Genomic DNA, 14,188 nt, shown 5'->3' on the forward strand with positions numbered 1-14,188 from the left:
CCTGTACTCCAGCCTAGGCAGTGAAGAGAAGACCTGACTCAAAATAAATAAATAAAAATAATTTGATGCCTGGATCTATCGGCAACCATCTGGTAGTATCCAAATTAGTTATTTTATAATCATGCAGTCTAGTTCCACTTTCTTTGTGGTTATTTTGTATGTTTGTGTATTTACTGGTAGAATATAGGAGTCATGAATTCTTTGAGGTCTGGCTTTAATCTGGTTTTGTGGTCCTTTGTCTCACAGGTATTTCATGCATGGGGTTTGTAAGGAAGGAGATAACTGTCGCTACTCCCATGACCTCTCTGACAGTCCGTATGGTGTAGTGTGCAAGTATTTTCAGCGAGGGTACTGTATTTATGGAGACCGCTGCAGGTAAGAACTTGTTTATAAATTTTTGTTTATGGTTGGGTTGGGAGGAAAAAAAGTAATAACTTTATACATAATAGGTTAAAAATACTCTGCTTTGAAAACTACTCCTAAGGAATATTAATGCACTGACAGATTTCTCTTAGAGAGATTTATGCCTAACTTTTATTCATGGCTGTGAAGTAACAACTTACTCATATATTTATTTATTTTTGAGCTCTCGTCTCATTCTGTTGCCCAGACTGCAGTGCAGTGGCACGCTCCTGGACACTGCAGACTCGACCTGCTGGGACCTGCTAGGCGATCCTTCCACCTCAGCCTTCCAAGTAGCCGGAACTACAGGCGCGTGCTACCACTCCCAGCTAATTTTTGATTTATTGTAGAAATGAGGTCTTGCCAAGTTACCTGGGTGGGTTTCGAACCTGCGATCTCAGGCAATTCACTCGCCTCGGCCTCCCAAAGTGCTGGGATTACGGGCTGAGCCATGGAGCCTGGCCACAACTTGTTTTTTTTTTTTGAGTCAGAGTCTCTGTCACCCTGACTGGGGTGTAGTGGCGTGCTCATGATTACCACAGCCTTGGCCTCCTCGGCTCAGGCAATCCTTCTGCCGCAGCCTTCCAGGTAGCTGGGACTACAGGCATACAATACCATGCCTGGCTAATTAAAAAAAAATTTTTTTTTGCAGTTAAAGTTTCATTTCATCCCCCAGGCTGAAGTGCAGTGACATGTTCCTGGCCACCGCAGCCTTGACCTGCTGGACTCAGGCAATCCTTCTGCCTCAGCCTTCCAAGTAGCAGGAACTACAGGCCTGTGCTACCACGACCAGCTAATTTTTTTTTTTTTTTATTAATTATAGAGACTTAATTTCATCATGTTGCCCGGGCTGATCTTGAACCCATGAGCTCAGGCAGTCCTCTCACTTTGGCCTCCCAAAGTGCTGGGACTATAGGTTTGAAGTCACTGTGCCCAGCTGGCATTTCCTTTTCTTTTCTTTTTTTTTAATTTTTTAACTTTTTTTGAGTTGGAGTCTCGCTCTGTCGCCCAGACTGGAGTGCAGTGGCTGCTCCTGGCCACCGCAGCCTCGACCTACTGGGCTCCGGCGATCCTTCCGCCTCAGCCTTCCAAGTAGCTGGAATTACAGGCGCGCGCTACCACGCCTGGCTAATTTTTTATTTATTGTGGAGATGAGGTCTCGCCAAGTTGCCCAGCTGGGTCTCGAACCTGCAGGCTCAGGCAATCCAGTCACCTCAGCCTCCCAAAGGTGCGGGATTACAAGGCTGAACCACCGAGCCCAGCTAATTTCAATTTAACAGCAGTGGGTTCTGTTTAAACATTGGGTATAACTTTTCTTTTATGTTTATTTTGTTTTATTCTTTTTTTTTTTTTTGGGCCCAGAGTCTCACTCTGTCCAGGCCAGAGTGCAGTGACACGCTCATGGCCACCATAGCCTCGACCTGCTGGGCTCAGGTGATCCTTCCACCTCAGCCTTCCAAGTAGCTGGATCTACAGGAGTGTGCCACCATGTCTGGTTAATTTTTCTGGATTTATTGTGGAGGCGATAAATGTCTCTCCATGTTGCCCAGGCTGGTCTTGAACTCATGGTCTCAGGCATTCCTGTTACCTCCACCTCCGAAAGTGCTGCAGTTACAAGCGTGTGCCACCACGCCCACCCAGCTTTTATCCTTTACATTTAGAAATGTCTAGATATATTAATCACCTATTGTTGTTAAACAAATCACCCCAAATATAGCAGCTTTATTAAAACTGAATCTGGCTGGGTACAGTGGCTCGGCCTGTAATTCTGGCACTTTGGGAGGCGAGACGAGAGGATTGTTTGAGCCTGGGGGTTTGGACCAACCTGGGCAACTTGGTGAGACCTCATCTCTACAATAAATCACAAAAACTTGTTGGACCTGGTGGTGTGTGTCTGTAGTTCTAGCTACTTGGAAGGCTGAGGTGGAGGGATTGCCTGAGCCCAGTAGGTCTAGGCTGTGGTGACAAGAGTGAGAGTTCATTTCACCAAAAAACCCAGAAAACAAAAAACTATGAACCTTATTATCGCACCATTTCTGGGTTCTGTAGTCGGTGAGTGGCTTAAATGATGGTTCTAGGTCATACTGATAGGCAGTGGCCACAATTTCAGCAAGGGCAGCAGTCCTCTGAAAACAAGCTTTTAATGAGGCTCTGGGCATGAGACCTTAGTTTCTGGTCACTGATTCCTTTTGGAAAGCTGTGTTAGTGGCCTTACAACTTGGCAACTGGCGATCCCAGAGTAACTGATTCAGTCCTCCTGGGAGAAGCCACAGTACCTCTTATGACCTAGTCTCCGAAGTCACATGCAGCCACTTCTATGCATTCTGGACTAAACTACTAAGTCCAGCCTACATTTCAGGGGAGAGAAATTGGGCTCCACTTTTTGAGGAAGCCATGTCAAAGTTTTGGACATAAATTTAAGACCACTATTCTAGGTAAGACTTTTTGGTGGTGTCATAGCCAATTTTAGTGTTATTATCAGAAAAATGTATCAGCTGTCGGGCTCAAATGCTTAGATTTTAAAAGAACATGAAATTATTGATGGAAGGAATATTAATGTTCAGTCATTCCACATGTGTTCATTAGGAAATCTGGCAAGGATAGAGGAAAACAAGCCTGGGTGTTCAGACTGACCTGGGCAACTTGGTGAGACCTCATCTCTACAATAAATCACAAAAACTTGTTGGACCTGGTGGTGTGGTACCTTTTTCTTCTTCTTCTTTTTTTTTTTTGAGTCAGTCTTACTCTGCTGCCCAGGCTGGAGTGCAGTGGCACATTCACAGCCACCACAGTCTTCACCTCCTTAGTCTTCCAAGTAACTGGAGCTATAGGTGTTTGCTACCATGCCTGGCTAATTTTTTGATTTGTTGTAGAGGTGAGTTCTCACCAAGTTGCCCAGGCTGGTCTTGAACCTCTAGACTCAGGCAGTCTTCTTGCCTACACCTCCCAAAGTGCTGAAATTACAGGCGTGAGCCATCTTGCCTGACCAAGATACCTTTTTTTAAAACACTTATTTATTTATTTATTTATTTTTATTATGGAGTTGTGGGGTACAGTTAAGGGTTAGGTATAAAGGCTAAGCTATTTTTTTTCTTTTTTTGAGTTGGAGTCTCACTCTGTTGCCCAGACTGGAGTGCAGTGGCCACTCCTGGCCACCGCAGCCTTGACCTGCTGGGCTCCAGCGATCCTTCCGCCGCAGCCTTCCAAGTACCCGGAATTACAGGCATGCGCTACCATGCCCAGCTGATTTTTTTTGATTTATTGTAGAGATGAGGTCTCACCAAGTTGCCCAGGAGGGTCTCGAACCTGCGGGCTCAGGCAATCCACTCACCTCAGCCTCCCAAGGTGCAGGATTACAGGCTGAGCCACTGAGTCTGGCTCAAGATACCTTTTTTAATGTGACTTTAGGAGCTCGCTCAGAAGTTGATCCCCTGATATCTGAGTTCAGTCATCGGTCATTTTGCTCTCTAATTTTTTCATTACAGTATGGTTGGAAAGGGAAATAGATGACATAATAACATTTTCCAAAAAACACCTGCCAGATCTCTTGTGCAGTCATAATAAAAGTTGTCAGCACAACGGAGAGCAGTTTTTGTTGTAAGACAGGGGTTGTAGATATCTAATTGTGGGGAGAGGAATTGAATGGAGAGCCCAAATTGCCCAGCTAGGGGATGTGGAGAGTAAACTGAGCTAGAATGGAAAGGTGTGGTTAAGGGGGAGGCATGGCTAAGGGGAAGGCATGGTTAATAAGCAGATGGCCTTTGCTTTCAGAAGAGGTGCTGGTCTGATTGGACTGTGGGTGCAATGAATGGAGAAGTTGACAGTTAAATGAAAGAAATTTGTGATAAAGCCTAGGCTCTACATTTTTTTTTTTTTTTTTTTGAGTTGGAGTCTCACTCTGTCACCCAGACTGGAGTGCAGTGGCCACTCCCGGCCACCGCAGCCCTGACCTGCTGGGCTCTGGTGATCCTTCTGCCTCAGCCTTCCAAGTAGCTGGAATTACAAGCATGTGCTACCACGCCCGGCTGATTTTTTGATTTATTGTACAGATGAGGTCTCACTGCCTAGGCGGGTCTCGAACCCGCGGGCTCAAGCAATCCACTCACCTCAGCCTCCCAAAGGCGTGGGATTACAGGCTGAGCCACCGAGCCCGGCTGACTCTACATATTAACCAGCTTATTCTTCAGGTAATTTTGCCAGCCCCAAATGGTTTGAGACCAGTGAACAGGTAGGCTATTTTAGTGAGGCTCTGGTGTTGAGGCAGATGCTAATAGTCTAATGAAGGAAGCTTAGTTTCTTCCTTTCTTTTCTTTTTTCTTTTTTTTTTTTTGAGTCAGGCTGGGATATAGTCAGCATGATCATAGCTCACTGCAGCCTCAAATTCCCGGGCTCCAGCGATCCTACTGCTTTAGCCCTCTAAAACCCTGGAGATTACAAGCTCGTGCTACTATGTCCGGCTCTTAATTTTCCTTATATTATAGATGTAGCTCCCTTAATTGTAGACTAGCTAAAGAAGGACACTTATGGAGGGGCTTGCTCCAAGACTGCTTATTTTCTTGTGAAAATTTTGCCTAAGGACTTTTGTCTACTTCTCACTTTTACTATGTAGGGATCCTTATATACAACTTGCCACAGTGCCCGGCCAGTTAACTTTTTTTTTGTTTTACTTTTTAATTTTAAAGATGTGGGGTACAATTTAGGGTTAGGTATACAAATAAATGTTCATTATGCAGGTACCTTGTTGATGAGGGCCCCCCTTCCCCAGCAGAATCCTGCCCCCACTCCCAACTTCCCACTACTGAAAATCCTTTTCTTTTTGAGTTGGAGTCTCACTCTGTCACCCAGACTGGATTGCAGTGGCTGCTCCCAGTCACTGCAGCCTCGACCTGTTGGGCTCCAGCAATCCTTCCACCTCAGCCTTCTGAGTAGCTGGAACTACAGGTGCGTGCTACCACGCCCAACTGATTTTTGATTTTATTGTAGAGATGAGGTCTCACCAAGTTGCCCAGGCAGGTCTCGAACCCACGGGCTCAGGCAGTCCACTCACCTCAGCCTCCCAAAGTGCTGGGATTACAGGCTGAGCCATGGAACCTGGCTGAAAATCGTTTTCTTACGGTATTAACCTTGTTTTGTTTTGTTTTGTTGAAGTGGGAGTCTTATTCCGTCTCCCAGGCTGGAGGTTGGAGTACAGTGGCATGCACGCTCATGGCCACCCTAATGTCAACCCTATGGGCTCCAGCAGTCCTTCTGCCTCAGCCTTCTGGATAGCTGGAACTACAGACATGCACTGCCACGCCTGCCTATTTTTTTATTTTATTGTGGAGACGAGGTTTTACCAGGTTACCCGGGCTGGTCTCGAACCTGCAGGCTCAGAAAATCCACTCACCCCAGCCTCCCAAAGTGCTGGGATTACAGGCTGAGCCACCAAACCCGGCCATCTTTTTTATTTTTTGAGTTAAAATCTCACTCTGTTGCCCAGGCTGGAGTGCAGTGCTATGCTCACAGTCATCGCTGCCTCAACTTTCTGAGCTTAGGCGATCCTTCTGCCTCAGCCTTCCAAATAACTGGAACCACAGCCACGCACTACCAGCCCAGCTCATTTTTTAAATTTATTGTAGAGACAAGGTCTTATCAAGTTGACCAGGTTGGTCTCGAAACTGTGGGCTAAGGCAGTCCTTTCACGTCCACCTCCTAAAGTGCTGGGATTATAGGCGTGAGCCACTTGTTTCTGAACTCTCTCTGGGGAGAGGGATGCGTATTGCCTCGGTTGTCTTTTTGTTTAGAGTTTTCCCTGAGGCCCTACCGAAAAATCTATAAATGAAAATACTTCAAGATAGGTATTGGTTCATGAAAGCAATGAGAGTGACCATTGCAAACCTTCTAAGATGAGGGTGGCCATTGTAAGCCTGACAAGAGCTAAGAGAAGAAAAAGTTGCCTAGACAGACGTTTATAGTACATGAATAGCCATTGTACTGTGGACTTCTTCCCTGTCCCCCTTTTTTTTGAGTTGGGCTCTCACTGTTGCCCAGGCTAGAATGCAGTGGCATAATCTTGGCTTAGCATAGCCTCGACCTGCTGGTCTCAAGTAATCCTTCTGCTACAACTTCCCAAGTAGCTATAACTCACAGGCATGTGTCACCATGCCTTGCTAATTTTTTTATTTATTGTAGAGACAAGGTCTTACCAAGTTGTGCACGCTGGTCTCCAGCCCTTGGGCTCAGGCAATCCTCTTGCCTCTGCCTTAAAAAGTGCTGGGATTATAGGTGTGAGCCACTGTGCCCGGCTCCTAGAGTTTTTGAAAAAAAAAATTTTTTTTTTTTTGGTTTGAGTTGGAGTCTCACTCTGTTTCTTACCCAGGCTGGAGTGCTGTTGCACGCTCACAGCCCCCTCAGCCTTGACCTGCTGGGTTAAGGTGATCCTTCCACCTCAAGTTGAAAAATATAGTTTGTTTGGAATATAAATGGAGGTGGGGCAAAAGAGAGAGACAGAAGGGAAGATTCACTTTCCCAAGGTAGGGGAGGGAGGCCAAAGCTTAGAAAAACATGGTGGCCATAGCTCAAAGAGCCATCATGCTGGAGTGCAGTGGCATGCTCACGGCCACCGCAGCCTCAAACTGCTGAGCTTAGGCAATCCTTCAGCCTTAGTCTTCCTAGCTAGAACTACAGATGCATGCCACCATGCCCAGCTAATTTTTGTGATTTATTGTGAAGACAGGGCCTCACCAAGTTACCCAGGCTGATCTTGAATCCTCGGGCTCAGGCAGTCCTCTTTCCTCGGCCTCCCAAAGTGCTGGGATTATAGGCTGAGCCACTGTGCCTGGCCTTACTGATGTTTTGATTTATTGTAGAGACAAGGTCTCACCAAGTTGCCCAGGTTGGTCTCGAACCCATGAGCTCAGGCTGTCCTTTTGCCTTGACCTTCCAAAATGCTAGGATTATAGGTTTGAGCCAGAACTAGTTTGTTTTTTTGAGTTGGAGTCTCACTCTGTCGCCCAGACTGGAGTGCAGTGGCACACTCCCAGCCACCACAGCCTCGACATGCTGGGCTCAGGCGATCCCACCTTAGCTTTCCAAGTAGCTGGAACTACAGGCGCGTGCTACCACACCCAGCTAGTTTTTGATTTATTGTAGAGTTGAGGTCTCGCCAAGTTGCCTGGGTGGGTCTCGAACCCACGGGTTCAGGCAGCCCATTCACCTTGGCCTCCCAAAGTGCTGGGATTACAGGCTTAGCCACCAAGCCCGGCCGGAGCTAGTTTTAAAGTATCCTTGTAGTTGTAAACTTTAGAACAGTGCCATCTAGTAGAACTTGGTGCAGTAATGAAAATGTTCTTTATCCTGTTATCTAAGATGGTGGCTAAGCTACACGTTGCTTTTTGAGCACTTGGAAATATGGCTAGAACAAGGACTGATAAATTGAATTTTAAATTTTATATAAGTAAAAAGAGCTATATGTGTCCGGAAGTTGTGTATTGTACAGAGAAGCTTTTGAGTCATCTTAGACTTGGAAGCACCATTAGCTGAACAGTGAGGTCATCTGCATCGTCTCTAAAAGAAGGAATATGTCCCCACAGTTATTGAATGAAGTGAGAAGATCCAAGTGATGAGCAGATTCTCGACCATTATTCCTCAGTTTGCCTGATGCCACTGTGCAGGACAGAATGCAGTTGGGTGTTGTAGCTGATGTTAGGATGCTCAGATTACTGGTACTCCCAGGCAAGGTCATTAGCTAGTGTTTAAGATTAGGAGTAGGAAGGCTTGAGGTAATATACAATGATGAATTGAAGACCAGCTCATCAAATGTTTGCCAAAAACTACAGGACAGTCTTGAGTTAGATTTGACTGCATTTTTAGTTGTAAACATAGGCACCTGTCATACAGATGACCATGGTTAGGAAGGCTTTGTTGTAAGAACTGCCTCATGTATACTGTGTGCATAGTTAATATATTATGTCTGAGGAAAACACTTAGTGTCAAATCCTGAAAGAATTGTGAGAATTATCTCAGGCAGAAAGATGCTCCCTGAAGGAAGTAGGTTTTTTTCTGTCTTTGGAGATACGGCTTAATGACTTAGTAAGAAAAGAAGGAATGTATAGGGGGAAATTGGGAAAGGGAAATGGGAAATCATTAGTGGTTTAGAAAAAGAAGGTTGGGTTAGGTGGCTCAGCCTGTAATCCTTGCACTTAGGGAGACCGAGGCAAGTAGATTGCCTGAGCCCGTGGGTTAAAGACCAACCTGGGCAACTTGGCGCAACCTCGTCTCTACAATAAATCACAAACATTAGCTGAGGGTGTGGTAGTGTGTGCCTGTGGTTCCGGCTGCTTGGAAGGCTGAGGCCTTGGAAGGATTGCTGGAGCCCAGCAGGTCGATACTGGGGTAGCTATCTGTGAGTTTGACACTGCACTCCAGCCTGGGCCACAGAGTGAGACTTCCCCAACTCAAAATAAATAAATAAAGGGGGAAAAAAAGAAAAAGGAATGTACATGTTATGTGGTCAGTACTGTCTCTTCCTGTTAACATTGACAATGTTTTTATAAAATGTTTGTCACATCTGCTTCTTGAATTTGCTTTGAGTAATCCGTTTGACTGCACAGTCTCTCTTGAGCAGAGTTGCCATGGGGATTATAGGTTGTCAACTATCTGAAAATCCTGATTAGAGGGGAATTTGAAGAGTAATAAGTGATCTACAGCAAGGGTAGGTGACCTGCAGGCCAAATCTGGCCAAAGACTGTTTTCCTAAATGAAGTTTTATTGGAACACGGCCATATATTTTCCTTTATTTATTTATTTAAGTCAGAGTCTAATTTAGTCTCCCAGGCTGGAGTGCAGTAGGACGCTCTTGGCCACCGCAGCCTCAATCTGCTAGGCTCAGGTGATCCTTCCAAGTGACTGGAACTACAGGCATGCACCACCAAGCCTGGCAAATTTTTTTTTTTTTTTTTGAGTTGCAGTCTCACTCTGTCACCTGGGCTGGAGTGCAGTGGCCGCTTCTGGCCACCGCAGCCTTGGCCTGCTGGGCTCCGGTGATCTTTCCGCCTCAGCCTTCCGAGTAGCCGGAATTACAGGCATGCGCTACCATGCCCGGCTGATTTTTTTATTTATTATAGAGATGAGGTCTCGCTGCCGAGGCAGGTCTCGAACCCGCGGGCTCAAGCAGTTCACTCACCTCAGCCTCCCAAAGGCGTGGGATTATAGGCTGAGCCACCGAGCCCGACTAATTTTTTTATTTTATTTTTTATTTTTTTCTCACTCTGTCGCCCAGACTGGAGTGCAGTGGCATGCTCCCGGCCACTGCAGCCTCTCCCTGCTGGCCTCTGACCATCCTTCTGCCTCAGCCTTCCAAGGAGCTGGAACTACAGGCACATGCTACTACGCCCGGCTTATTTTTGATTTATTGCAGAGATGATGTCTTGCCAATTTGCCCAGGCGGGTCTCAAACCCCTGGGCTCAAGCATTCCTTTCGCCTCTACCTCCCAAAGTGCTGGGATTACAGGCGTGAGCCATGGTACTTGGCCACATTTTCCCTTAAATAATGCCTATGGCTGCTTCTGCACTGTAATCACAGAGTTGAAGAGTTGTTACATAGTCTCTATGACCTGCAAAACCTTTAAAGGACTCTGCTTCAGTCTTCGCAATTAGGTATCTGCTTTTTTTTTTCTTTTTTGAGTTGGGGTCTCACTCTGTCACCCAGACTAGAGTGCAGTGGCCACTCCCGGCCACCGCAGCCTCGGCCTGCTGGGCTCCGGCGATCCTTCCACCTCAGCCTTCCGAGTAGCCGGAATTACAGGCATGCGCCACCACGCCCAGCTGATTTTTTTGATTTATTGTAGAGATGAGGTCTCGCTGCCCAGGCGGGTCTCGAACCCACGGGCTCAGGCAGTCCACTCACCTCAGCCTCCCAAAGGCGCGGGATTACAGGCTGAGCCACCGAGCCCGGCTGGTATCTGCTTTTTTTAATGATTTCTCCAGTGATTCACATTAAAGTTTGAGGAGAATTCAAGGACAGTATTCAGGAGTACATGAAGTTGGACAGTGACTGCTTATTTTTACATTTCTTTTAGATATGAACATAGCAAGCCATTGAAACAGGAAGAAGCAACTGCTACAGATCTAACTACAAAGTCCTCGCTTGCTGCTTCCTCAAGTCTCCCATCAGTAGTCGGGCCACTTGGTGAAATGAATACAGGAGAAGCTGAGTCAAGAAATTCAAACTTTGCAACTGTAGGAGCAGGTTCAGAGGACTGGGTGAATGCCATTGAGTTTGTTCCTGGGCAACCCTACTGCGGCCGTAGTAAGTATTCTGAAGAATAAAATACGGTAGAGTGTTCAGACAGCAATTCATCAGTAGCTCAGTTTTCACAACCTTCCTGCTTCCAGTCTTCATTTTAGCCTAATAATACAGTACTTTAAGTTGGATTACCTAAGATTTACAGATGGAGTGAAAGAAACTTTTGAATCCCAGTCATAATGAATTCAGAATGTTTTGGAAAAACTGAAGCCTCGTCTTTAATCAGTACTTAAAAAATCAAATTCCAGTTACCCAAGAAATACATAAAGGAGCTATTTTTTTCTTTTTTACAAGCCTAATCTTGGAAATGTCAGCATTAGAACAAATTCATTTCTTTCAAGAGTGAAGAAATTAGTTCAATAGACTGTTTTGGAGTTTAATTGAAGTTCTTTTTATTTTTTCTTTTCAGTTAGGTTCTCAGTTACCTTATAGTTCATATATCTGCCTTATCCTTTTGGACCTTTACCACCCTCTTAAACATTTTCAGCTGCCCCTTCCTGCACTGAAGCACCCCTGCAGGGCTCAGTGACCAAGGAAGAATCAGAGAAAGAGCAACCCGCTGTGGAAACAAAGAAGCAGCTTTGCCCCTATGCTGCAGTGGGCGAGTGCCGATATGGGGAGAACTGTGTGTATCTCCACGGAGATTCATGTGACATGTGTGGGCTGCAGGTCCTACATCCCATGGATGCTGCCCAGAGGTCACAGCACATCAAAGTAAGTCTCTAGGGAGGCGTGTGTGGTCCTAGGTGTGAGAAGCGAGATTTGCCCTTGCCTAGCGTTTTCGGTTCATTTCAGAGAAACATTTGGTGAATTGAATGTCTGTCAGGAGTAAGTAGGAACAGCTTGGGTCCTGGCTTCTTGAATGCCTATCAGGGAGTCATACTTCAGAAGCACAGGCTGGGCTTTTCCATTTATTAATTTTTTCTGAGTTTCACATTCTATACAGCTTACCCATTTAAAACGTACGTATCACTTTTTACAGCATTACCTCGATTCTAATTTTAGGACATTTTCATTTTCCCCTAAAGATCATCCCATCGCAGTCACTCTCCCTTCTACTTTTGCTTTAGTCCTGGCAACAACTAATCTACTTTCTGTCTCTGAATTTGCCTATTCTGGACACTTCATGTAAATGGAATCATACAAGTGGTCCTTTGCTACTGGTTTCAGGATTCCCCATGTTGTAGCATGTATCAGCACTTCATTTTTATGGTTGAATAATAGTCATTATATGGCTAGATCACATTTGTTTCTTCATTTATGAATTGGACACTTCTCCACTTTTGGGCTCTGAATACCAGTGTATAACTTTTTGTGTGAAGGTATGTTTCACTTGGGAGTGGAATTGCTAGGTCATATGGTTGGTGTCACCTACACAATTACAAAGGTTTCCACAGTAGCTGTGCCTTTTTACCTTCCCAGTATCAATATACTAGGAGGCTTCAGACTTTACTTTGCAGCATGAATGTTTTGTAGAGAAGATATTGTGTTAAAAACTTTTTTGTTTTATTTTGTTTTGAGTCAGAGTCTCACTGTCACCCAGGCTGGAGTGCAGTGGCACACTCACGGGCCACCGCAGCCTTAACTTGCTGGGCTCAGGTGATCCTTCCACCTCAACCTTCCAAGTAGCTGGAACTACAGACTCACACCACCACACCCAGCTAGTTTTTGTCATTTATTGTAGAGACGAGGTCTCACCAATTTGCTCAGGCTGGTCTCAAACTCTCAGGCAATCCTCTCACCTCAGCCTCCCAAAGTGCTGGGATTACAGACTGAGCCACCGCGCCTGGCCAATTTTTTTTTTTTCTTTTTTAACTTATTGTAGAGACGAGGTCTCGCCAAGTTGCCCAGGCTTGTCTCGAACCCTGGGCTCAGGCAATCCTGTCATCCAGGGTAGAGTGCAGTGGCACGCTCACGGCCACTGCAGCCTCGACCTGCTGGGCTCAGGCTATCCTTCCTTCTCAGCTTCCCAAGTAGCTGGAAGCACAGGCACACATCACTGCACCCAGCTAATTTTTTAATTTACTTTTGAGATGGGGTCTCGCCAGGTTGCCCAGGCTAGTCTTGAACCCCTGGACTCAGACAGTCCTTTTGCTTTTGCCTCCCAAAGTGCTGGGATTATAGGCATGAGTCACCGTGCCTGACCCAGTTTTGCTTCTAATTATCATCTCCATCTCTTGTTGAAACAGTCATTTGTTTGTGGGAATGAAGCAGGTGTCACTTACAGTCACTGTTTGAACCCCACCTTCACTGCATGTTAGTTGAGTGCACTTAGGCAGCTCAGATTGGGCAAGGTGTAGTCCCTATCTCTGAAAAAAAAATTTTTTTGAGTTGGAGTCTCACTGTGTTGCCCAGGCTGGAGTGCAGTGGCTTGCTCCTGGCCAATGCAGCCTTGACCTGCTGGGCTCAGGCGATCATTCCGCCTTAGCCTTCCAAGTAGCTGGAACTACAGACACGCCCTACCACGCCCGGCTATGAAAATTGTTTTTAAAAGAGGTTTCTGAAAAAGACTAGGAAGTATACCAACATGTTAAGTGATTATGGGTGACTTTCCAGCTGCTTTTTTGCAGTTTTATATTTCCTGTCATCATGTTTTTTGGTTAAAAATGTATGTGATGTCCACACAAAAACTTACGTGTTAACTCACACAGACTCTTGAAGTAGCATTTGTTTTGTTTTGTTTTGTTTTTGAGTTGGAGTCACTTAGGCTGGAGTACAGTGGCATGCTTACAGCCGCTGCAACCTCGATCTGCTGGGCTCAGGCAGTTTTTCCGCCTCAGCCTTCCAAGTAGGTAGAAAGAATTACAGGCATGTGCTACCATGTCTGGCTTATTTTTTTATTTACTGTAGAGTCGAGGTATCACCAAGTTGCCCAGGCTGGTCTTGATCCCCTGAGCTTGGGCAATCCTCTCACCTTGGCCTCCCAAAGTGCTGGGATGACAGGCTTGAGCCACTGCGCCCAATCCTGCAGTAGCATTAGTAATAGTAACTCCAAAGTGAAAACAACCTAAGTGTTCATCATGTACCATGTGGAGTAGTTAAAAAAAAATCCATCATCTGATGAATAGATAAAGAAAAAGTGGTGTATCTCCACCATGAAATATTACTTGGCAATAAGAAAAAACAAAGTATTGGTATATGTTGCAACATGAAGAACTTTGAACACATGCTAAGTGAGCAAAGGCACTCACAAAAGGCCATGTATTTATATGAAATGCCCAGGACTGGCAAAACCATAGGTTACTGATTGCCCAGGTTTAGGGATTTGGGGGATAAATGAGTGACTGCTAATAGGTATGGGCTTTATTTTTAGGGTAATGAAAATTTTCTAGTCTAGATTGTGGTAATGGTTGCACAACTGAAGATGGAAAACCTAATTGTATATTTTAAATGGGCAAAGAGTGTGTGAATTATATCTCAGTAGGGCTTTTTTGTCACCTAGTTTAGTTTCCCTCACCCTTAACTTTCCTGCAGGTTTCTTTTTTTTTTTTTTTGAGTTGG

General features: G+C 45.4%; 1 protein-coding gene across 1 annotated transcript in view; it reads left to right on the plus strand.

Annotated features, from left to right (window-relative positions):
* MKRN1 (makorin ring finger protein 1) overlaps positions 1–14,188 on the plus strand; it is a 20,437-nt gene that overhangs the window by 2,126 nt on the left and 4,123 nt on the right. Inside the window, exons 2-4 of the mRNA XM_008058163.2 lie at positions 247–375; positions 10,461–10,690; positions 11,175–11,401. Of these exons, the coding sequence (XP_008056354.1) occupies positions 254–375; positions 10,461–10,690; positions 11,175–11,401 (579 nt within the window). The 5' untranslated portion in view covers positions 247–253. The remainder of the gene's footprint in view (positions 1–246; positions 376–10,460; positions 10,691–11,174; positions 11,402–14,188) is intronic.

Source organism: Carlito syrichta, unplaced genomic scaffold (assembly GCF_000164805.1).
Source record: "Carlito syrichta isolate Samal-C Ts95f unplaced genomic scaffold, Tarsius_syrichta-2.0.1 Scaffold303235, whole genome shotgun sequence".
In the NCBI taxonomy this organism is placed as follows: Eukaryota; Metazoa; Chordata; class Mammalia; order Primates; family Tarsiidae; genus Carlito; species Carlito syrichta.